The sequence below is a fragment of the Xenopus tropicalis genome, chromosome 5 (assembly GCF_000004195.4).
Source record: "Xenopus tropicalis strain Nigerian chromosome 5, UCB_Xtro_10.0, whole genome shotgun sequence".
NCBI classification, from domain to species: Eukaryota; Metazoa; Chordata; class Amphibia; order Anura; family Pipidae; genus Xenopus; species Xenopus tropicalis.
Window position 1 is genome coordinate 29,987,609 of NC_030681.2, and position 26,427 is coordinate 30,014,035.

Consider the following 26,427-nt stretch of genomic DNA (forward strand, 5'->3'; position numbering starts at 1 on the left):
ATATGAAAAAGGATCCAAAAAGTAGGCTAATGGCATTAAATGCAGTTGCAGAATTACAGATACTATAGCACCTGACCACGGGGTCTACACAAACTCATTGCATGCATTTATTTGATTTATTGCTAACTTTATATTTTGATATTACTGAGATAAGGGTTCAGATCCCCCCAGCTAAGCTCCAGGGGATGCTTATAGGAAAACAGGGTGTGTCATACTTAATATCATTTTGTAAAAATATTAATGGCCCCCTTGCAAGTATTTTGCTTACTAATGACTTCTACAGCATTCCCTTATTAATGTCAGCTTTAATACCATCATACAGGGAGTAATGATGTTGCTTGTATCAGGATTATATGCAAATACAAGCAGGGTGAATGGCATTGGATGGGAGATAAGTATTATTGCTTTATGTCTCTCCAGTGTCTTTCATTCAAATATGTTTTAATATGCAGTAAGATGTTTTATATAAGCTATAAATAATGTATATTTGCAGTTATTAAATACAGTTTCTAGCAAAGTTGCCTTTATATTTTTGACTTTGGAAAAATGGAAGAAGGGAACTTACAGCTGAATAAATATGTCTCTTTATTGATCCATTCTTAGCAGGGTCTTACTAATGAGTGAATAGATGAAATTGGAATTCCCTGGATAGTGAATTATAAATAGTAAAGGTTAGTAACAATACAAGCTTGGAAACTGCAGGTTAGCATAAATCCATGATAAATAGTAACAATTAGTTTTGAACAACAGATCAAAGTGGTAACTGCTATAGTACTGTAAGGGAGCAGATGGTAATGAAGAAAAAGCACCTGTTAAGTACCTGGTAAGGGCTATAGCACACCAAGCAGTTTGATTGTCACAGAACCTTCAGCAAAAACTGTGAATGTCCCTTGTCATTGCTTCTCATCCAATAGTAATCCATTACATAAAGGTATTTGCTTTCCTCTGCATATTTAAAAAAAGAAAATGTCAGCACTTCCAAAAAGAAAAACATGATTTTTTGGAGAAACCTGACCTTAGTTACACACAATGTTTTAGGCCATCTCTGGCCTTTTATAAAAAGCTTAAGCTATGGAAGGCCTTCCTCTATGGAGAGAAATTTTACACTTTGGAAGAATGGAAGTACTGTCCAATCTGTTTGGAAATGTGTAAATGACCAGCAGTAAGTGACTACAGAGGGACTTGCAGTTTTGAATCTGAAGGGCTATTACTACTATTATATCTGTTGCTTTCTAAAGTCAAATGAGTCAGCGCTATCTCTTGGGATTCTATGGCTTTATGGGAGTCTATGGCTCTTGTAATGACATACTCAGAATAGGTATTTGAAGAAAGGGAAGCAATAATGGTAATACTGTTCTTGGCCTTGGTTCTGTCGTATCTGTCTGTACAAGTTCTTTTGTTATGAGTTTTACTCATCAATTTTATTATGTATTTGGTGGGAAAAGAGCCTCAGTTTGTGCTTTAAGTGAGAAGGCCCTGGTTCTAAAGTTAGTCTTAATGGCTGTGTTCTGTAGTTGGTCTTACCGCCAAACCTCAAGTGAGCCCTGGAATCAAGCCTTTTGATAGAGGGTGATTATTGTCCTTCTCAAAAGTTCTTGATGAGTTGCATGTACAGTAGGTAATCTCTGAGAATGAACCAAATCACAGTTTAGAGTATTCATCTTTTTAGAAGAAGGTGGATAAGGTGCTTGGGAAACCACTGCCTCCTGAGTCTGTAGTTGTGTGTACTAAGGTTGATATAACTGTAGAAGAGTAATTGTGAAACCACTTATGTTGATCTGAACTCATAAATCCTTTCTCTCTCTCTCTCTCTCTCTAAAACTATAGTTACCAACCATTTGCAGAACTACATTTCCCTTTCTCTATGACATGAATACCCGAATTAAACTCTTACTTTCTAATGTTAGACAAGGACAAGTATTTTCACAAGAGGTTAATGTCTGTAATACCTAGAATGCTGTGTGACATTCTTTCAACATATATGTGTATATGGATAAATAATGTTGCTCATGGTATAAACCCAGACCAAGTGCTATTTATTGAAGTTTATTTGTGTTAATTGGATAATGGGGCAATTTGTATTAGGTTATTAAGTGAAGAGGTTAAATGAAATCAGATGCATGTTTGAGTTTTATATTTGTTTAGACTGGCTACCATCATAATTATATATAAATATATGTACAGTACAGCAGCTATTTATTGGTGTGTGACACTCTTATTCCACATTGATTGGTTTGGTTACTTCTCTAGGTGGATTTAACACATATTGCCTATACTTTATGTACTGCTATAAGGGTATCCTGTATATTCACTTTTTTTAAAGGGCAGGTCCTCATGCTCAAAGCACTTATATAACCCAGCCAATATGGAAACTTAGGTGTAGGGTCATTAAGTGAATTGTCCAAAGATTTGAGCATCTAACAAAGACTGATACTAGGGGGCACATTTACTAATCCACGAATCCGAATGGGAAGAATTCGGATTGGAAACGAACATTTTGCGACTTTTTCGTATTTTTTGAGATTTGTTCGTAGCCGTTACGACTTGCACAAATTTTTGTGACTTTTTCGTAGCCATTACGATTTGCTCGTATATTGTCGCGACTTTTTTGTATTGAGCACTCGTAAACGGCGGGCAAACTTTCAGACTTTGCATGATTTTGGAAGCCTCCCATAGGACTCAATGGCACTCTGCAGCTCCAACCTGGCCCAAGGAAAGTCTCCCATAGGGCTCAATGGCACTCTGCAGCTCCAACCCGGCCCAAGGAAAGTCTCCCATAGGGCTCAATGGCACTCTGCAGCTCCAACCTGGCCCAAGGAAAGTCTCCCATAGGGCTCAATGGCACTCTGCAGCTCCAACCCGGCCCAAGGAAAGTCTCCCATAGGGCTCAATGGCACTCTGCAGCTCCAACCCGGCCCAAGGAAAGTCTCCCATAGGGCTCAATGGCACTCTGCAGCTCCAACCCGGCCCAAGGAAAGTCTCCCATAGGGCTCAATGGCACTCTGCAGCTCCAACCCGGCCCAAGGAAAGTCTCCCATAGGGCTCAATGGCACTCTGCAGCTCCAACCTGGCCCAAGGAAAGCCTCCCATAGGGCTCAATGGCACTCTGCAGCTCCAACCTGGCCCAAGGAAAGCCTCCCATAGGGCTCAATGGCACTCTGCAGCTCCAACCTGGCCCAAGGAAAGTCTCCCATAGGGCTCAATGGCACTCTGCAGCTCCAACCTGACCCAAGGAAAGTCTCCCATAGGGCTCAATGGCACTCTGCAGCTCCAACCCGGCCCAAGGAAAGTCTCCCATAGGACCCAATGGCACTCTGCAGCTCCAACCTGGCCCAAGGAAAGTCTCCCATAGGGCTCAATGGCACTCTGCAGCTCCAACCCGGGCCAAGGAAAGTCTCCCATAGGGCTCAATGGCACTCTGCAGCTCCAACCTGGCCCAAGGAAAGTCTCCCATAGGGCTCAATGGCACTCTGCAGCTCCAACCTGGCCCAAGGAAAGTCACGATACTGAAGCTTGAATGAATCCGAAACTTTCGTACTCGTTGCGACGGCTACGAAAAAGTCGCGACAATTCGCGCAAGTCATAATGCTACGAAAAAGTTGCAACAATTTACGAAAAAGTTGTAACGGCTATGAAAAAGTTGCGACAATTTACGAAAAAATTGCAAAATACCGATCATTACGAAAAAAACGCATTCGGGTGCTTTTCGGACGTTCGTGGATTAGTAAATGTGCCCCTAGGAGTCAGACCCTGGTCACCCTGACTCAATAATATACTATTACTATCCTATTCCTTCTCTTACCTATACCTGTCTCTAGTTATATTATGCAGAAATGTGACACAAGTTATGATTAATGCTTCTGGTAGAAAAGGACATTCTATTGTGAACTTGGAGCTTGTTTATCCTCACTAGCTGATAGGATAATACAGATGGTATTCCACCTGTGCACCATACCCATTAGGATTGTATAGCCCGGGCACAAATACAAATTCATGTGTGACCTGCAAATTTGCTTGCGTTGTGGGTCACCTGCAAATTTGTGTGGGAGGGGGTCTCAGGAGACGATTTTGCTTGCATCTCAGGTCACCCCTAATTTTATGTAGAGGGGCCCCAGAATTATTTTCTTGCTGGGGGGCTCAAGCTCCTGTTGTTATGCTCCTCTACACAACTTTTGTCTTTTTTTCTTTCTTCATTTATGCAGTAGCAGTCCCTTTTCAGCTTATACTTACTTTTCCAGATGAATGTTTGAACAGCCATATTTGTACTCCATACCTAACTGTTTGCCGACTTGTATTTGCACAAGCTTGCATTAGAACACAAGATGAAAATGAGGAGATTGAAAATCATGCACACGTCGGGGGAATGGCTTCATAAAGACTTTTGTTCATATCTCTGTTTATCTTTTTTTATATCTTGTAGGACAGCGGGGCTTTAGTATAAAAATATTTACAGAAATACATTAAGCAGATTTGGTTACAATGCTCCCAGTACAGATAGGTTATGCAAAGTATGAGTTCCGGATGGAGTTAGAGAATAGGGGTCCCTGGCCGGAGAGGAATGATTGGGGTCTCACATTAGCATGGTGGCTGAGTGTTTAGCACTGCTGGGTATTATCTGCAAGTTTATATGTTCTGCCCCTGTCTGTGTGGGCTTCTTCTCAGTGTTCTGTTTTCCTCCCACCCTCCAAAACCCAGAGGCAGCTTAATTGGCTCTTGAATAAATTGGCTATTAAATAGGGATGTAATTCTTAACAGAAGTATATTGACTGTTTGGACACGTGTACAAAACTAGCAAGGGTGGAATTTGCAGACTTAGTTCACCCTATTACATGTTAAGGGACTAGTTCCCTGTCCCCTAATTTTCCTTTATGTAAAGACATGCGCACCCACTGCTGCTCCCACAAATTCACTGACAATCCAACATTGTTTAGATTTACCTCAGTGAAAATCCACACTGTCAATCCAAGGATATTAAGTAGCACTGAAAGCATTGTGCACAGTGCACTGGGTTAAAACTGCTCCTCTGGTGAAAATAAGAACGCTAGGAGGAGGAATGGTGCATATGATTTTTGAAAGACAAAATTGTTGATGCTGTGGATGCCAGATTGAGTGACAATGTTTGCTCCAGTAAGTTCAATTAGGGCTTGTGCTGAACATAGTGTTTGCCTACTGTTTTACTCCTTTAGAGAGTCCCCTTTTGGGCCAGCCCCTATATTAAGCTGGGCCTGTCCAGAGTTGAGAGTTTAACCTTTTTAGGTTAAAGTATTTCCTGGTAGTTCCTTAATTGGCCAGGGGTCTCAGATGCTTTTAGTCTTTAAAATGGGAGCAGAGCTGGACCAAGTAGTATTTGCACCCTAGGCAATACTACTTGGCACACAGCCCATTAAGCCTCCCACACCTTTTTGTTCAAACATCATACCTGGAGCAATATTATATACAGGCATGGGATCCATTATCCGAAAACCTGTTATCCAGAAAACTCCAACTTACAGGAAGGCTGTCTTCCATAGATTTTATTTTAATCAAAATTTTAAAAAGTGTTTTTTTTCTCTGCAGTACGAAAACAGTACCTTGTACTTGATCCCAACTAAGATATAATTACCCCTTATTGGGGGCAGAACAGCCCTATTGGGTTTATTTAATGTTTAAATGATTCCCTTTTCTCTGTAATAATAAAACAGTACCTGTACTTGATCCCAACTAAGATATAATTAATCCTTATTGGGGGCAGAACAGCCCTATTGGGTTTATTTAATGGTTAAATGATTCCATTTTCTCTGTAATAATAAAACAGTACCTGTACTTGATCCCAACTAAGATATAATTACCCCTTATTGGGGGCAGAACAGCCCTATTGGGTTTATTTAATGGTTAAATGATTCCCTTTTCTCTGTAATAATAAAACAGTACCTGTACTTGATCCCAACTAAGATATAATTACCCCTTATTGGGGGCAGAACAGCCCTATTGGGTTTATTTCATGGTTAAATGATTCCCTTTTCTCTGTAATAATAAAACAGTACCTGTACTTGATCCCAACTAAGATATAATTAATCCTTATTGGGGGCAGAACAGCCCTATTGGGTTTATTTAATGGTTAAATGATTCCCTTTTCTCTGTAATAATAAAACAGTACCTGTACTTGATCCCAACTAAGATATAATTACCCCTTATTGGGGGCAGAACAGCCCTATTGGGTTTATTTCATGGTTAAATGATTCCCTTTTCTCTGTAATAATAAAACAGTACCTGTACTTGATCCCAACTAAGATATAATTACCCCTTATTGGGGGCAGAACAGCCCTATTGGGTTTATTTAATGTTTAAATGATTATTTATTAGACTTAAGGTATGGAGATCCAAATTAAGAAAAGATCCGTTATCCGGGAACACCCCAGGTCCTGAGCATCCTGGAAAACAAGTCTACTTGTATTAGTATAGTAAATAGTAAACTGACCACACTATTATTTTTCCTAAAATGCATATCTTTAGAGCTTAGTATCACTCTAGATCCTGTCCCAGCAGAGAGAATCTCCAACAATCAAACATCTTATTCTCAAACATAACCAAACAATAAAAGTGACTAGTGATGAGCGAATCTGTCCCGTTTCGCTTTGCCATAAAATTCGCAAAACGGCAACAAAATTCGCGAAAAATTTGCGAAATGCATTTGTCGCACAAATGCAGCTATTTCTTGTTGCCGCGCCTATTTTTTTGTCGCCCGTGCTTTTTTGACGCGACCGTGCCCAATTTTGCCCGCGGTTGTTACGCAACCACGGCCATTTTGACGCGCGACTAAAAAAATTCGACACAACGAATTTTCCTTCTGCAAATTTTTACGGAAGTTTTGCGAAACAATTCACCAAAGGTGAAATGCAGAAATACGCTGGGAATCCATGCCTGCCGAAAAAATTCGCTCATCACTAAAAGTGACTACATTTTTGACTGAAAGAGCTAAAAATCTGATAAAACTGCGCATAAAATACTGGATATCTACTGTTATTTAACAAACCAAATCTTCTACATAGATCTGTGAATTCCCTAATGATAAATGTGTGCTGTCTGGAAGCATTATGCCATGTTCTGTTGTATAACTACAGATAAGTGTGTGCATTAAACCCAGCGCACGGTGCCTGAGAGTCATTTACACATTTCTCATATAAAAATGTGCAGGGAGAATAAATTTACAGCAGAAAAGTTTGATCCGAGGTCTAGAAACCCATAGAAACCATTCAGATATTTGATTTTATTATTTAAGAGACAGTAGACAGGTTAATGTTAAGAACTAGTAGGTTGCTAGGAGTTACTGAACTGGGAGCAAATATTTCACACGTTACCCTTTAACATGTAGCTTAGTGATGCAGAGGAATATATATAATGACTGTTACAGTGACTGTTACAATAGAAATACATGCATAGAAAGTCAATCACAATATAGTATTATTTGTAACATTGCGGAGGCGCACAACATTATTTGATAGCGTTCCATGTTAATCAGTTGGGGAAATACCTGTAAAAAAAAATCAGTGGACTGGTTTGAATTTTATAAATATGGAGGAAGCACTGTTCACAATATGTATACGTGTAATGCTTTTTTTTACGACTTCCTGTAACTCCCAGCAGACTTTCTCTGAGGTGGGCCCTCGCTGTAGGATGGAGAAGGGGTTCATCACACTCTTCCCACACTAAACAACAGGTACTTAGCAGGTGGGGCAAAACTTTTTTCCTTTATGGTCTATGTGCTTTAGTAGCAAAACTGTGCACACTGTGGGATAAGTTTTGTAAAAATTTGTGACTGCATTTTCTCCCCTGCAATCCGAGAAAACATATCTCAAATAAGTTTTTGACTATCAAATGAAAAATTGTAAAAATTTGATTGAAAACTCCACCACCTATAATCTGTTGAAATTCTATAGGAGTCAGTGGGTTGCAAAACATGATGCTTACCAAAGCGGCGCTTGCCCAGACTGCGGTGGGTTTTTCCTCGAAATGCCCTCCTGTTCATTTTTAGGTCTGGCCAGCCACTCTCTTCCTACAGAGAAAATAGCTTTTGCCCACCTTGCCTTATTACCAAACCTGTTTCTTTTTCTAACTGCCTGTTCTTTGCTTTTAGGGGTACCATTAATGCTTATTCAAAATGCACTTGTGTCGGGGGTCTGGCTGTTCTCTGCACCTAGCTCCAGAATCCCAATCTGATGCACAATTTGGTGATGGGAATTGGGATGCCCAAAGTCCTCCCCCTGACTGCCCTGAAGACTTTTGCATTATGCAGATTGCACTGCATTAGTAAATAAGCTGCACTGTCTCTTAATTTTGCATTTTTGTGCAATTTGGACTGGCACTTTCTGGTAATACGGGAGTCAAGCTGTCCATCTGGTTTTACTTATACATTATAGTGATCATTCATTTTTATTTTACTTTATTTTTATTTGTTTTTTCATTTTTTTTCCCATTAAACGGGTAATAGAAAATGGATAGGGACAAAAAAATGAGTACAGTGTACACTATAAGTTATTCTAGAGTTCCCGGCAGTCTCGATTTTGGTGGCAAGGTCTGAAAGTAACTCTTGCAGGGATAATAAATAAAGTGGGCTAGGAAAGCAGAGTCCTTGAACCTACACAACATGAACAAAAAATCCAACTAGAAATAAGGCATTATGATTGTAGTCACATTGTATAAGATCCCTGTTGTTAGAAAGATAAGTCCGACTATTCATTTTTATTATTGCTTTGTTTCACAGTTTAGAGTCAGGCCACCTTAAACTTTCCATATAAGCTTCCATATTCACCGATGAACTGCTTTGTTTCCTGCTTCATGTGAACTGGATTGTACAAAAGCCTCAGGCTACGGTAATGATTAATTCCTGCATTGTGTGCAACATGTAACCTACACAGGAAAAACACTAAGAGCAAATTCAGATGGAAACTAGTTCCTATCTAATAGCATTTACACACTTTACTTTGACTCTCTCAAAGCATAATTGTTTTCAAATACTAGTGCAATTGTAATAAAGACAAGCTCCCTGATGGTTTTATTGTGCTATAAACTCTATTGTCTACAAACCATTAAATATGAGCAAAGCATTTTTCGCAGAGCACGTTGCCTTTATGTTTCGGACTGGGGCAGTATTTAAACTGAAAATAAAAAGCTGAACAGATAAACCAACTTCATCTTCATAAAATCCTACCTGGATAGCAGTTGAAAAAAATATACTTTACTGTGCTATGTGTCAACTACACTTTCATTTTCATACACAAAATATGAAGCTGATAAAGCATATTAAGGTATGTTATATTGTGTATTAAGCTTTATCTTGTTTCAGCCTACTTAATATTGAAACAGATTTACATGTGAAAGAAACATGCACATTTTGCTGGAAATACAGGATCTATTAATAACAAAGTGTTATATGCCTTTGGTATGTTAATAATGATATGAAGCTTCTTCCAAACAGAGAAAACAAAGGTTTTCAGGACAATTCTATTCTAATTTGTGTCATTCTGAATGATCCCATTAATGACCAATATTTTTCGGCTTGCTTCAACAATATTTGTCATTTGGAATTAAATTTAAATGGGGGTGTGCTGAGATAGATAGCATCAAATCTGTTAATTGGGAAAAAGGCCATTGGTAAAACTGAAACAGCACAACTGACCCCCCACCCCCCAGGGAGATTACAAGCAGCCATGGTGAAATCTGCCCATCTCAACTAATTGATTCCTTTGACAAATTGATCACTGCTCTATTTCCTTGGAGATGTCTGAAAGATACATGGAATTGTTTCTCAGCCACTTGACCATATCCATTTCTCTTCCTGGGGGCTGTTATAGGTCAGGCACATCGTCTAAACATGAGCACTTATAACATGTCGCTAAAAGCATTTTGGTATTCAGCCCTTGCAGTATTTTACTGAAATCGATGGCAAAGATCAATAGAAAAGAATAGTCCAGGTAGGTTTATAGAAGTGGCAGCAAGAAGAGGGTGGGATGAGTGTGTAACTTCCCCTTGGTATCCGTCTCTGTGTATGCACACATACATTCATTATACCTGCATTTGTGATAGACATCTATATATATAGTATGTAATTTTAGCAATTCATATGCAAAATGTAATTGTTATATACATCTAAAGAAAAGGAGTTATTCACACATGCCAGAGAAATGAATGCAGAATAAAGGACTAATTGAATGGTAAAGTAGCAGTAATTAGAATTTAATATATACTGTAGCTACAGTGCATCTATACATAGACACATATCTGTGCTGCTGTTATGGAGCAGCTTTTGTCACGTTAGCACAAAGCAAATGTGCAAAGTGCTTCATTCTTTTGCATCTAGGCTATTGCTTGCCCCTAGCTTTGCAGCATGTGTCCCCTATATTAGAAAAGAAGCCTATCTTTGTATGTAGGCAAGGTTTACCTTACTAGGTATGAAATGACATCGGGTTTTGATAACAGTTTTGTCCCTGGTGGGTTTCCCCTGACTGCACAGCTCAGTTTGACAGTTCTGGAGCGCAGAAGAAATGGAGGAATTCTCCAGGGTGCTGAATCAGGAAGCCAGCAGCTAGGCACTAATGAGCAGCCTGAGAGGGGGGTGTGGAGCACTCGGTCAGCCCCCCTCTTATCTTGCAGCAAGACATTGGATGGGAGTCTCTCTACACGTGATCTTGTTTAGTTCTGGCTTTGAGCCTCAAATGAATTATAGATGAGGAGGAGCTGAGTGCAGATTTGGCATCAGAAGTAGGCTCACATACACATACACAGCAGAGCAACCTCAGGAGCAGAGTTGAACTGCTTGGCACGCTGAAGGGAGAGATGCAGTAGAATAAAGCACATTGGCTTTCCCCTTTATTTTTATTTATTTTTTTTACTCTCACTGTTCAGTCTTTTTGCACCTCTGCATTTCATTTGTTTGATTTAAACCTTAACCCGCTCATATCTACCTTCAGTACTAATCCTGAAAGATGAGGGAAGGTGTTGTGACAGTGTGGATGCTTGCTGCTCTTGTTCTGCATCTTGCCAGTGTTCTGGTCTCCGCTGGAAGACCTGTCCTCACTGATCATTTTTTGGTTGACTTACGTGAAGGAGGGGAAGCCGAAGCGAAGCAACTTGCAGCAGAATATGGCTTCAGTGGGACAAGAAAGGTACGGTAGCATCATGGATTCCACAGTTTTGTCTTCCATTCCCTGCAAAATTCATTCGTACCATTCTGTCTGAAAGTTAAATCCACTCATATCCATATTTATAATCACTAAATGAGTTTTTAAGCCATTTGCATTTTGGAGCCCAGGGTCTGCCTATACCCTCCCCATACATTTAACTTAATGCATTTGAAAAGATTAAATGTGGAATGTATTATGTATAACAGCTGGGACAGCGTATAATGCTGCTCTAAGCAATATTGTTGCTGGTTTTTGCATCACATTAGTATGTTAACATAAAACTGTAGGTGTGATAAACACATATATACACTGACATGCAATTTAAAATTGTCTCCACCCTTTAACTGTTTACATTCTTGCATTTTTTCTATACTTACATAATAACCCACGGGGTGGGGGGGGGGGGACAGGTATCGTTATAATGGGGAAGCAAAGATATGGCTTTAACTGCCTTGTCGTCTCTAAAGAACCAAATAAATGGACTTTTCCATGCATTATAATTGCAGGCTGTTCATTTAGAAAGGTTATGTTAGCAGGTCATGCACTTTGCAGTTTCCCATTAATGGAAATACTGTTACAGCCATGTAGAAAAGATCTTCTTATGATTGTATAGCATTGACACAATCTAGAAGCAATTTATAAAGCTGCGTGGGAATCTATATTATGTGCAATAAATTCAGGAGACTGTGCTGTAAATGAAAGAGAAACCGGGCCTAATTAAAGGCATAATTTACTCATTAGAGAGCATTCATGTGTAAAATGAAATATCACCTGCAGCCAATAACACTGATGCACTGCTCAAGTATGGCAAATATTCCACATACTGTCCTGGTAAGCCTGCGAAGGGAACTGCTTATAAGGCACACTTGGGTGCAATGACCTTTAGATCACACTGATCAGTCTTCCCCTACCAACTTATTATGATCTATACACTACAGTTCCTAAGTGCCTATTGAATCCTCAGAGCTATCAATCTCCTTTCTCTAATTATTGACAGTGAAGTCTATTATGGGTTTTAAAATGACCCTTTCCACGGGCGGGATTCAATTTTACTCCGGGTGTGATAAGGATTTTTGTTTGCATATGTTTTTGTGTTAAATACATCCCCATTTGGCAAAGTGTGAAGTAGCCGGGGGCCACTATGAACAGAGACAGATATAAAACAGCTGTAGACAAACAGTTATTGTTCTATATATACACTGTATCCAGTTACACTTACTTTGAGTAAATAAGATACAGGTATGAGATCTCTTATCTGGAAACCTGATATTTAGAAAGGCTATCTCCCACAGAGTTCAGTTTAAGCAAATAATTCCAATTTTTAAAAAATTTCCTTTTTCTCTGTAATAATAAAACAGTAGCTTGTACTTGATGGTAACTAAAGACACATTGATAATATTGTAAATTAACATACACCAATTCCTGCCATTTATATTTCAAAACACTATTTTCCCCACATCCATATAGGCAGATGTCCAGCATTTTGTATACAAACAAGAAAATAACAATCAGAGAAACTGCACACTCAGGAAAGTTCTTAGTTTTGCTCACAAACCAATCTTATCCAAACACCACCCAGATTCTTTCTCTGGAAAGACAATAACGATGAAAAAACAATACACTTTCAACAAACTGTGAGAAACAAGCAATGAAATTGGCAGCATCCAATAAAATCCTTCTGTAGGCAATCAGACGTTGTTAATGTATTTGTAGCATTTATAGCATTGATACCAATCGAACACAAAATTACTATGGACGTCATTTAGAGATCACCATTAAAACAACATTTGCACAGCAGTTAGAAGGAATAATGTAAAAATTTATCAGTCCCCCAACATTATCCTGTCATAATCACTGTGATAAGACTTTCTTGTGTTAGAGCTAAAAATAATAGAAATCTGAATATCTATATGATATGTGTGTGTATATATATATATATATATATTCTCACTAATGAAGCAGCAAATCACTTACTATATATATGTATATAGATAGATAGATAGATAGATAGATAGATGATAAATAGATAGATAGATAGATAGATAGATGTTACAGAATTCTCAGGGTTCACTTGGATTCAAAGAAAACCAACACATGTTTGAAAAATGGAGTTAAAGTCTTTATGTAATTATGTGTCAGTCTGGGTCCCAGATGAGTTAGCCATTGTTTTGTGTGGTTATCCGTAAGCTTAACTGCTTAAAAGAGCACTAAATACTAACCTTTGTTTGCTTAATTGTGCTAAGTACTGGAGGATACATATGATAGACATACTTTTCTGTTATCTCTACAGGCCATAAAGAAACATATCTGTTTTTCCTGTTTCCCTTTTGCCGGGGCTCTGCTATGCTCGATGAATTTGTGAGGCAATGCCTATTGGCTGTGTCTTTATTCTGTTTTCTTTTAAGAATTATTAGAAATAAAAATTGGTTTGGGGAGATACTGTGAAAAATAGAAATAACACATAACAATGGCTCTTTTATGCAAGGTTGCAGCTGCAGGCAAAGTCAGTAAAACCATGATAGAGGTTATAGAAATCCCTGCAAAAAGAATATCATAATACATTCTCCACTTAAGATTTCTGTGAGGAAACTACCCTTGCCAAAAAGCCTATGGCTAAAAAAGAAAGGCTTAATTTCCAAATAGAGTGCAGGTAGCAATGAGCCAACAAAGTTGGTTAGCAATGAGTTACTAGATCTATCATTTTATAACATCTGCCTGGGTTTAAACCAGCAACCTGGATTCACTGCTCAGTCTGCTATACCTCTGCTCTGTGTGAGCAAATATCAATGTTCCTGGTTCAATATTGTATTATCCTTTAGTTTTGAGGTAGGCAAAATCATTTGAGCTATTGTTAATCTGGTCACATGTGTCCCATTGCCCTGCCGATTTAATCCCCAGGCCTGAGCTCACTCACTTATTAAACTTATTCCTGAGTGCTCTGAATCCTTATTCCTGCTACTGGTTTTTGTTTCCTGATTCCAGCTCCCATGGTCCTGTCCCTTGTATTAACTCCTGGTTTTGACCTCAACTTCATTCTGTTTGTCTGAGTTTCATTCTGTTCATGTCTGTGTTTGCCTCATAATTCTAAGGTTGTAACCAGGTTCTGGCCGGCCTGCTCTTTCACGTTTACATCTATCTTTACCAGCATCTTCTCTGCAGTTAACCTTTGGTTTCCTTGCGTGCCCCTGTGGGAGCTTTACTCTTGTGTGGCAAGACCTGGAGGCACCCAAGTAGTTGAGGGCCAGGCCCAAAGCTAACAGATGGCTGTTACAGGCAGAATAGTATGCCTAGACCAGAATCCAGCTACTTTCCTGGGGTTACTTGAAGGTTACATTTTTATTATTTATGGTGGTTACAAAGTACAGTAGAGCTTTAAAGCAAGGTTTAACCAATAGCAGGAAATTCATTTGATAACAGCTACCAGTGACTTGCTGTTTAAAGTAGCTTTTAGCATAAAGGGCCTCTTTTATGTCCTATGGTTATATAAAATACGATAAAAAACAACTGTATTATCCACATATAGGGTCTTCTTCAGATGAACACAAATAGTAGATCAGCAGGCATACAAAACTTTATATAGTAACATAAGCATAGCAACCAGTGACCAGTTACTTACTTTCTTTATTCTTACAGCAGTCTTACTACTGATTGGTTGTTCTAGGCTTTCTACAAAATGAAGTACCTACACTTTATTATTATTATTATTATTAACATTTATTTATAAAGCGCCAACATATTCCGCAGCACTGTACAATAAGTGGGTTTCATACATTGGACATACAGAGTAACATATAAAGCAACCAATAACCGATACAAGAGGTGAAGAGGGCCCTGCCCAAAAGAGCTTACAATACACTTTGACATGTGTGGTTAGGTCTAGAGATTGAAGGTTGCCAGAGTGTCTGCGTGTGGCTCCATGGAAGCACTGTTTTGACATCCACTTGTAGTATTTCACAAAAATATATGGTGTGTATTTCACAGGTGCTACTACAGTTTTAATGGGTTGTAAATGGGAGTATTTTACTAAATCAATTTACTATATAATTGTGTGAAGACATTCAAAAAGTGAAACAACAAAAATAATACAATAAACATGTATTTTATTAGGACATAGCAGATGGCCTAATGCATTTTGTATCTAGTTGGCACTTTCTCATTGGCTGTATGAGGCCTACAGGCCTATGAGTAAGTGCCCACCAGGCATGAAACATGTTAGGCCATCTGCTCTGTCCTAATAAAATACACTGGCGCTATTACTCTCTGACAATAACCTCCTGGATCCCCTACAATCTGGTTTTAGACAACAACACTCCACTGAAACTGCTCTAACCTGACAAACAAATGACCTCCTTTTGGCTAAAGCCAAAAAACCCTACTCGCTACTAATACTTCTCGATCTCTCTGCTGCTTTTGACACTGTGGATCACCCTCTTCTCCTCCTGACTCTCCGCTCTCTTGGCCTTCGTGACACTGCCTTATCCTGGTTTTCATCTTATCTCTCAGATCGATCCTTCAGTGTCTCTTACAATGGGGAATCATCTTCTCCCTTGCCTCTTTCTGTCGGGGTTCCCCACGGCTCTGTCCTGGGCCCCTTACTATTTTCACTCTATACCTCCTCACTTGGCAAACTAATCAATTCTTTTGGCTTTCAGTACCACCTCTATGCTGACGATACTCAGATCTATCTTTCCTCTCCTGAGCTCAACCCAGAGCTTCTAACTCGCGTCTCTTCCTGCCTGTCCGCTATCTCCACTTGGATGTCCCAACGTTACCTTAAATTAAACCTCTCTAAAACTGAACTGGTTCTCTTTCCCCCATCCAACGCCCACATTGTTCCTGAGGTATCTATAACGGTTAACAATTCTACCATCACCCCATCTTCCCAGGCCCGGTGCCTTGGGGTTATCCTTGATTCTGCCCTGTCCTTCACCCCTCATATCCAATCACTTATCAAATCATGTCACTTTCACCTAAGAAATATCTCCAAAATCCGATCATTTATCACCCAAGATGCTGCCAAAATTCTTATTCACTCTCTTATAATATCTCGCCTGGACTACTGTAACTCCCTATTAATTGGCCTTCCCCTCCAAAGACTGTCCCCTCTCCAGTCCATAATGAATACTGCTGCCAGGCTCATACACCTCTCCAACCGCTCCTCCTCTGCCATGCCGCTCTGCCAATCCCTGCACTGGCTTCCCCTACCATCCAGGATAAAATTCAAGCTATTGACCCTCACATTTAAAGCAGTCCATAACTCTGCCCCACCCTACATCTCTGAACTCATCTCTAGGTACCATCCAACCCGCTTGTTACGCTCCTCTACTGACCTGCTCCTCAACTCCTCTCTCATTCCCTCCTCACACGCTCGCATTCAAGACTTTGCAAGGGCAGCCCCCCTTCTCTGGAATTCGCTCCCACAAACTGTCAGACTTTCTCCCAATCTCTCTGCCTTCAAGAAACCTCTAAAAACACATTTATTTAGAGAGGCTTACCCTAATCTAGTTTAGCAATACCCTGTGCCCCACCTCTCACAACTCTGTCATGCCCATTCCCACACCTTGTGTCTCAACCCTTTCTCCTTGTAGATTGTAAGCTCTTTTGGGCAGGGCCCTCTTCACCTCTTGTATCGGTTATTGATTGCTTTATATGTTACTCTGTATGTCCAATGTATGTAACCCACTTATTGTACAGCGCTGCGGAATATGTTGGCGCTTTATAAATAAATGTTAATGTAATGTTTATTTAATTGTTGTTTCAGTTTTTGGAGGTCCCCACACAATCTTTTTCTAGTTTCAGTGAACCCACCCCTCGGAGGCTGGGTTTTAAAATAACTTAGAATAACAATTTAAATTAAGATCCATTTTCAGTTAAAACATTTAGTAACCAATATGGCGGTAGCGGCTAGACATTTGATATCTTGGTTGTGTTTGCTTATGTATAATATTGATTTAATACACAAAAGTCAACAATAACTTGTAATATAAATCCTTATAAATGTATGGCTCTGTCATTGGATAGGATCTAAGCAATGAAGTAATGTCATTTGTGTAGGATGACTCATCATACTTGATAATTAGAAGAAATATTATATCCACTATTGTAATAATAAGGTTATCAGTAGTAACCTAGAAGTTCCTTGACCAGTTTTATTACAATTGGCTTGCAACTTCATGGATTTACCTAACGACCTCTATTATTCTTATATTATTCTGAAATGTATAAGACTCCCTCTCTCTCTTGACAGAGGAACAATGATAAAACTATTATATTGCATTTAGGACAAGGCTGCTTGATGGAATAATCTTCTCTAGCTATTGTTCAATGTCAGTTTCTAGATTGTTCTGATAGCTGAATGCAGGTAGATTAACTACAGGCTAAAAATCCCTTATTAACGAAGCACTCTCAGAATACTGAAACCTGAAAATGAAAGCATCATTCTTATTTACTCCCAACCACCATAAATACCACTGCTGCACTGGAATTTTACATGCAATAAACCAGCAGAAGTCACCTATGAGTTCTGTGACCAGGAAATATTTGATGACATTAATATCCTTATTTACTTTAGGGGGGTCGCTGGGTTTACGAAAGTATAATAAATTGGAAACGTGTTTTGGATCTTAGACAGTGTTCAGAATGCTAGTCTTCATTGTAATCATTATTTATTACTCATTTTAAAGACTTTTAATGGATTTTGAACACACCTAATATCATTAGGTCTAAGAGATTCTTATATGCTTTATACCTTAACCCCAAATTCAAAGTATAGAGCAGTGATCCCCAACCAGTGGCTCGTGAGGAACATGTTGCTCCCCAACCCCTTGGATGTTGCTCCCAGTGGCCTCAAAGCAGGTGCTTATTTTTGAATTCCTGGCTTGGGGGCATAAAAAAACCAATTATTGCTCTTATTGGAAACCCCAAGAAACTTTTTCATGCTTGTGTTGCTCCTCAACACTTTTTCCATTTGAATGTGGCTCATGGGCCAAAACCTGCCGCTTTTTCCTCCGCAATTTTGCCAAGATACGCCCCTTTCTTTCACAAGCAACAGCTAAAACACTAATCTATGCCCTTATCCTTTCCCGCTTAGATTACTGCAATCTCCTACTAACCGGCCTCCCAGACTCCCACCTCTCTCCCCTGCAATCAATCTTAAACTCTGCTGCCAGGATCCTCCTGCTCTCTCCTAAGAGGGATCCTGCTCAGCCTCAACTAAGCTCACTAGCATGGCTGCCTGTCAAGCAAAGGATAGCTTACAAAATCCTTCTGCTGACATTCAAAGCCCTTCACTCCTCTGCTCCTCACTACATTTCTTCACTGGTCTCCCTACATGTTCCTGGTCGTCTCCTCCGCTCCTCTCAGAGTCTCCGTCTCTTTACACCATCCACACCCACTGCACTCTCTCGTCTTAAACCTTTCTATCTCGCTGCTCCTTACCTCTGGAACTCTATCCCTGAATCCCTCCGTAGGGAAAACTCACCCACTCTCTTTAAGAAAAAACTCAGCTGTTACCTTCTGGAGCACTAAGACATTATTTTGCCCAGTCCTGCGCTTAAGGGCAAATGCCCATACCTGATGCACTCTTACCTTCCAGTTTGTGCCTGTATGTTACCCAACCACTCAGATTGTAAGCTCTACGGGGCAGGGACCTCCTTCCTACTATGTCTCATACCACATGGCACTTATATATATATATATATATGTTTACATATATGTATTTATTGTATTTATTTATTACTTGTCCTCCCTGTGTGTAATTTTGTATTCTGTAAGACTGTACAGCGCTGCGTACCCTTGTGGCGCTTTATAAATAAAGTTATACATACATACATACAAACGGTTGAGGATATCTGGTATAGATCAATAATAGGAACCAGGCAACCCGGGGAACAAAACTAAGTAACTGCAAATCCAATGTTTCACATTACTACTGCCCCTAACATACAAGGTAGGCACGCGTTTTAGTTAAATCCTGCCAGCTGGTGGCACTAAGCTCCTCTAAGTTCCCTTTCCTGATTAATATAATATTTTATGACCTATGGGTCTATTAAGACTATTACAGGTATTCTATTTCCAGTTTTGGGCTCTGACTGTAATATTAGTTCCTAATTATATAAACCAATACTTGCACAAATATACTTATAAATATACAATATTAAGAAACGTCTGTGTTAAAGGAGAAGGAAAGGCTAATAAAGAGTTAATCTCAAGCTGCAGGCATAACTTCAGTTCTCTCAATAGTGCCCTTAAGTCTCCCCATATTTCACCTGTTCAGATAATCAGAAACCTCATAGGAATACAAAATGCTGAGCTCTGTAAATAAAGTTCCCATAATGCCTCACTCCTGCACCAACACCAAGACTGGTGTACATGCACAGTTTGTAAGACTATGAGGAAGCTTCCCACTGATTGGCTCAGATCACACATTCCTAAGGGGGGGGAGGAGTTCTTAGCATTCTTGAGGGAGGGGGGAGTAGGAGTGAGGAGAGTGGAGAGAGCTGTGTGTCTCTGGCACAGGAAAACAAAGAGACTAGATATCCTGTTTCTTTTGACAGAGAAGTCAGTGCAGCATTTCTGTGAGTGCTTATGGCTGTATTTACATAGATCTTTGTGATAAAGCTTACTTAGTTTTTATCTTTCCTTCTCTTTTAAGACTGAAAGTCAACCAAACACTGATATATTTTATGTGAGCGCTGATATTTTATTCTGTTTTTGGTTATACTGCAAATGTTAAAATAGAAGCCAAATCACCACTAAACCAGTTAAATAAAAACACAACTGAAATAAAACAAATTCAATAAACAGTTCTATCTTGAGAAGCAGGGCTTTATATGTTACAGAATTACATTTTATGCAATTCTCTTTATTTTAAAGTAAGCTGTTCAGTTATATTGTTGTGGGTAAAATGCTTTATGGGTCTGAATGTAATTTTTTCACAACACTGTAATTTTTCTTACTGTAAACAGAAATTATATTTTTTGAAGACCAGGTACAATCCTGTTTTCTTTCTCCCTTCTCTCTCCTTGTCACGAGCAAACACCCACCTCTCGCTGCCTTATACACACTTGGCTGCTCTATTTCAAGAGGTGGAAACTCAAGAGAATTTGATTTTAATGCATCTTGACATGTTAGTGGATATGCCTGTTTATAAAGCACTGAATTGTGTTTTATCGATGCTGATATACAACTGTATCAAAATGCAAAGTATAAATGTTAGGGGGGCACATTTTTTTTAGATCATTTTTTGTTCTTTGCCGTATATATATACATATATATATATATATATATACACAGGTATTTCAATCAGTTGAAACAAATTTTGCCTAGATACCAAAATAGAATATGCTGTAAAAATGCAGAAAATTCAACTAAAAAACATCTGGCTATATAGGTCTTTTATAAATAGACTTCACACTGTATGAATATTAAAGGAAAACTATAGCCCAAGAATTACCAAACTGGAATATACATATCAGTAAATGTTGTCCTTTTACATCTTTTCCCTTGAGTCGCCATTTAGTGATGGGCTGTGTGCTCCCTCAGAGATCAGCTGACAGGAAATAATGCAGCTCTAACTGTAACAGGAAGTAGTGTGGGAGGAAAAGGCAGAACTCTGTCAATTAATTGGCTGATGGGGCCTAACATGTATGTGTGCCCTTTGTTTGTTTTTTGTGTGCACCATGAATCAAATGATCCCAGGGGGTTGACCCTTAGTACTTAAATGGCAATTTTCTACTTTGGATTATCCAATAGCACATACTCCTACAGAAGTATATTTTTATGAAAATAGTTTATTTAGATAAAGCAGGGCTTAACATATAACCTGTTTAATGCAATATATTTTATAAAGGCTACATAAGGGGGCTGATTCATCAAAGTACAAGCTTGAATCCCGAAATGGGTAAAATTCGGATTAGATACGATAATTTCTGATCGGAAATGTCACGAAAATGCTTACGAAAAAATCAGAATAGTCACGATATTATTGTATTGGCAATTTGAAAATTTACAAAATTTTTGTATCCGAACGATCATAAACGGCGGGAAAACCTTTCTGACTTTGATCCTTCAGTGCATGATTTGGAAGCCTCCCATAGGGCTCAATGGCACTCTGCAGCTCCAACCTGGCCCAAGGAAAGTCTCCCATAGGGCTCAATGGCACTCTGCAGCTCCAACCCGGCCCAAGGAAAGCCTCCCATAGGGCTCAATGGCACTCTGCAGCTCCAACCCGGCCCAAGGAAAGTCTCCCATAGGGCTCAATGGCACTCTGCAGCTCCAACCTGGCCCAAGGAAAGTCTCCCATAGGGCTCAATGGCACTCTGCAGCTCCAACCCGGCCCAAGGAAAGTCTCCCATAGGGCTCAATGGCACTCTGCAGCTCCAACCTGGCCCAAGAAAAGTCACCATAGGGCTCAATGGCACTCTGCAGCTCCAACCTGGCCCAAGGAAAGTCTCCCATAGGGCTCAATGGCACTCTGCAGCTCCAACCTGGCCCAAGGAAAGTCTCCCATAGGACTCAATGGCACCCTGCAGCTCCAACCTGGCCCAAGGAAAGTCTCCCATAGGGCTCAATGGCACTCTGCAGCTCCAACCTGGCCCAAGGAAAGTCTCCCATAGGGCTCAATGGCACTCTGCAGCTCCAACCTGGCCCAAGGAAAGTCTCCCATAGGGCTCAATGGCACTCTGCAGCTCCAACCTGGCCCAAGGAAAGTCTCCCATAGGACTCAATGGCACCCTGCAGCTCCAACCTGGCCCAAGAAAAGTCACCATAGGGCTCAATGGCACTCTGCAGCTCCAACCTGGCCCAAGGAAAGTCTCCCATAGGGCTCAATGGCACTCTGCAGCTCCAACCTGGCCCAAGGAAAGTCTCCCATAGGGCTCAATGGCACTCTGCAGCTCCAACCCGGCCCAAGGAAAGTCTCCCATAGGGCTCAATGGCACTCTGCAGCTCCAACCTGGCCCAAGGAAAGTCTCCCATAGGGCTCAATGGCACTCTGCAGCTCCAACCTGGCCCAAGGAAAGTCTCCCATAGGACTCAATGGCACCCTGCAGCTCCAACCTGGCCCAAGAAAAGTCACCATAGGGCTCAATGGCACTCTGCAGCTCCAACCTGGCCCAAGGAAAGTCTCCCATAGGGCTCAATGGCACTCTGCAGCTCCAACCTGGCCCAAGGAAAGTCTCCCATAGGGCTCAATGGCACTCTGCAGCTCCAACCTGGCCCAAGGAAAGTCTCCCATAGGGCTCAATGGCACTCTGCAGCTCCAACCTGGCCCAAGGAAAGTCTCCCATAGAGCTCAATGGCACTCTGCAGCTCCAACCCGGCCCAAGGAAAGTCTCCCATAGGGCTCAATGGCACTCTAGTAGTGGAAAAACGAAAACATCACAGAAAATACACACAGTTCTATAAATTAAACAAAATATGAATTTTTTGCATTCGGATTCAATCGTACTTTGATAAATGTGCCCCATAGTCTTCCTTTAATAAACATGAGGTTTCTTAAGTGTATGTCAACTATAAAATACAAAAAAACAAAACATATTTTTTCAACTCACGTCTTAATATAATTAAGTTATTCTAAAAATAAGACAGGAAAAAGGCATTATATACTAGATAACAATTATCAAACAACTCTGTTATTGTCTACGCTTCCCTGTAGGAAGTTGATTCCATTTGGTTTGTTATGTAATGTAATAGTGATATATATTATTTTATTAGAAACACTAGTAAAGTAAATTATATTAACTATTCCCAATGTCTGCATTGTAATTACATTTAGAAAAGAAAAAACTCAAATTAAGTTATTCTGTGTCCAGTGCATGTTTTTTCCATTACAGTTGTAATGTGGCTCGTCTATGGGACTTGAGAATTTTGAAAAACGTTAATATAACGATTTATTTCTGTAAATGCATATATGAAAAAAACAAGCACTTTGCTCTAGTTTCTACAATTCCTGACAGATCAATATCAATCAAAAACAAGGTACCGTGAATTTAATGTAATAGATTATATAAGCACCGTATAAGCAACGTATGTTGTTAAAACCTGCAAAAAACAGCCCCAGTCCAGTTTCATTTAAAATCAAAGGAATACTATTATGAGAAAATGTTTTTTTTTTTTTTAAACATATCAGTTAATAGTGCTGCTTTAGCCTAACCCTACATTCAAGTCCATTTTTTTTTTTTTATATATTCTTTATTTTCAGTTTTGTATAAATACAGTACAGAACTGAACCGCTTTTTACTATAGGCATAATAAACACTTCATATGTTGAAATGAGACAAATATGCTTAAATTATTTGCATTCCTGCATGATGTTATAGCAGTTTTCATGATATTCTGCTTTAACGAGACCAGGGCCGCCATCAGAAATCACGGGGCCCCTCACAATAAAGTTTTCTGGGCCCCCCCTCCTCCCACACCCCCAATGTCCCCTCCCCCAGTGACCCCTCCCAACAATACAAAGGACATAAAACTTTGGTAGCCAGGGCCCCCTAAAACATTGGTGTCCAGGAGTTACATTTTGCATTGGTGCCAGGGCAGGTACCCCCTAAATCATTGCTAGCCAGCCCAGGGCCCCCTAAAACTTTGGTAACCAGTGCCCCCCTAAAAAGCCCCCCCCAAAACATCCTCCAGCTTCCCCCAGGCCCCCCCAAAGCATCCTCCAGCTTCCCCCAGGCCCCCCCACAAGGCATTCTCTAGCTTCCCCCAGGCCCCCCCACAAAGCATTCTCCAGCTTCCCCCAGGGCCCCCCCACAAAGCATTCTCCAGCTTCCCCCAGGGCCCCCCCACAAAGCATTCTCCAGCTTCCCCTTGGCCCCCACCCCAAAGCATTCTCCAGCTTCCCCTAGGCCCCCACCCCAAAGCATTCTCCAGCTTCCCCTAGGCCCCCACCCCAAAGCATTCTCCAGCTTCCCCTAGGCCCCCACCCCAAAGCATTCTCCAGCTTCCCCCAGGGCCTGCTGCCTGCTGCCATGGTGTCCTCCGATATGTGCCGCGGCTCCCAGCTACTTTGCGCTTTTATAAGGTTGCGCCCCGTGCGTGTGACGTCAGTACGCACGGGCGCAACCTTATAAAAGCGCCGAAGTAGCGGCACATAGCGGAGGACGCCGCCAGAGCCGAGGAAGCGAGGGCCCGGACTTGATTAAAGGGGGCCCGAACTAAGATAACTTTAGCGCGGCCGGGCCCCCTTTAAAGCTAAAAATGTCCGGGCCCGGGACGATTGTCCCCCCTGTGCCCCCCTGATGGCGGCCCTGAACGAGACTATTTATGGTAGCTTTTTAGTATTTATTATACTTAGTTAAGCTGTGACGGTAATGTCTCCTGTTGCTGCCATTATTACCATGTTGTTGTCTGATATGGTACTGGGGGAAAAAAGCATGGTGAGAGAAGGAGGGGAGGGAGGGTTAGAACCAGAGGATGAAGGGGGGAAAGAGAATATCCATAAAGGGGGGGAACAGAACTTGGACGTGCTCAGTCGCTCAGCCGCTCTGTTGTTAACCTCATATCGTTTCCAGCAATTAACCTTAGACCTTTTCGTGTATATCTGGTTTCTAGTAGTGCTCCTAGTCCGGTTTCATTCATTTATCTTTATATGATTCTAAGAACATAATCCATGGGGACCATGTCGAGACAAATTTGTCTGGTTTCCCCTGAACATTACTAAGTAGTTCCTCCATTCGCATAACATTTCCCATCTCTTTAACCCACTCACTTATAGTTGGGGGAATAGTAGATTTCCAGTGGCGTGGTATCACTGTCCTGGCAGCCCCCAGGCAGAAGCCTAAGAGAGACCTTTTATATTTGGTACAAGTCCATTTTTTTAATAGATTCTTTTATATTTAATTTCAAAATCTGACATGGGGCTAGCCACAATCTTACTTTCCCAGGTGCCCTCAGCCATGTAACTTGTGATCTGATAAACTTTAGTCTCTGTAAATTCCCCCCACTCCCTTCCCCCCAGTAGCCAATCAGCCGAACAATAGGCAAATTAAAAGATAGAAGCTCCCTGACACCTCTGCTGAAGGATGATAATTAGCGATGAGTGAAATTTTTCATATGGATTCGCAGCAAACTTCTGTGTTTTGGCATTGGCTGATTTTTTGGGGAAACATCCAAAAATTTGCTGTGGAAAAAATTCAGCAAGTGAGGAAAAAATCACGGTCGCATGAAAAAAAAAAGTCACGGGTGTCAAAAAATAAAGTTGTGCACGTCAAAAAAATTGTGTAGTAGACATCAGATGAATTCATGAATTGTTAGTATTGCTAAATGTGCTCAGCCACCTAGTGGTAGAAATAAGAATAGCAACAAGCAGGAGAATCCCTGTTTTGCTATTATTTCAACTTGGGTTGTATTGACTGTATATTGAGTAGGATAAACAACAGCTTATCTAAAAGCAGTTCTATTGTGTAGTGCCGGCTCATTTTGAAAGCTCAGTATCAGGTACAATGCACTGAGATGGCTGCCTAAACACTAAATCCACACACAGCTAAAAAAAAGCACATTTGTTGGTTCAAGAATAAAATTTTAAATAGTTGAGTGAATTATTTGCAATGTGAACAGTGTAATTTATAAATAAAAGGTGCACTATAAAAATAATGACTTTAATTTTAGGGCAAATTTTAACTATAGGGCAAATTTATTATTCATTTTTATTTATTTTTTTAATTCCAACTATTCCAAATGTGGGTTGTTTAAGAAGTTAATTTTTTAAAAAAAACTAATTGCATAATGTGTTTCTATGGAATTTTTTTCCTGAAATATGCTAGCATTGACTAGATTATTCGGCAATTGATTTTATGAAAAAACTTGAATCTAAAAACTGTCTATGGTTCAAGTTGTTGGTTTTAAGCTGTGTTAAAAGGAAATACATAAAAAGTTAATGTTGATAAATTGTACACTAACTCTGCCTGACAGATATCTAAATATATGTTGATCACAGGTATCATCTTTTCTCATGGGAATTCTTGGGCAGAGACATTATATGACTTTATTAGAAATTCAACAGCTTTTGCAGATTTTTCTGTGATATTTTGTGCAACTGCAGTTGTAGAAACGATAATGCGAAAGCATTAAATATATTAATATTTCCATAGGAAGCCCATAGGGTATAATTCCAATACCCAGTAGGGAAGAAGGACATTAAGATAGACATTAAGATAATTAAGACATTAAAATGAACCCTGCAACAAACACATTATTTTATTAGATTTATCATAAATTGTTAAATAGAATAAAATTCTAGGGATGCACCAAAACTAAAATCATTTTT

At 40.0% G+C, this 26,427-nt stretch overlaps 1 protein-coding gene across 1 annotated transcript in view; it reads left to right on the plus strand.

The window, feature by feature from the left end:
* Positions 1-10,742: 10,742 nt before the first annotated feature.
* Positions 10,743-26,427, plus strand: part of pcsk2 (proprotein convertase subtilisin/kexin type 2) — a 90,575-nt gene continuing 74,890 nt past the window's right edge. Inside the window, exon 1 of the mRNA NM_001097191.1 lies at positions 10,743-11,141. Within this exon, the coding sequence (NP_001090660.1) occupies positions 10,962-11,141 (180 nt within the window). The 5' untranslated portion in view covers positions 10,743-10,961. The remainder of the gene's footprint in view (positions 11,142-26,427) is intronic.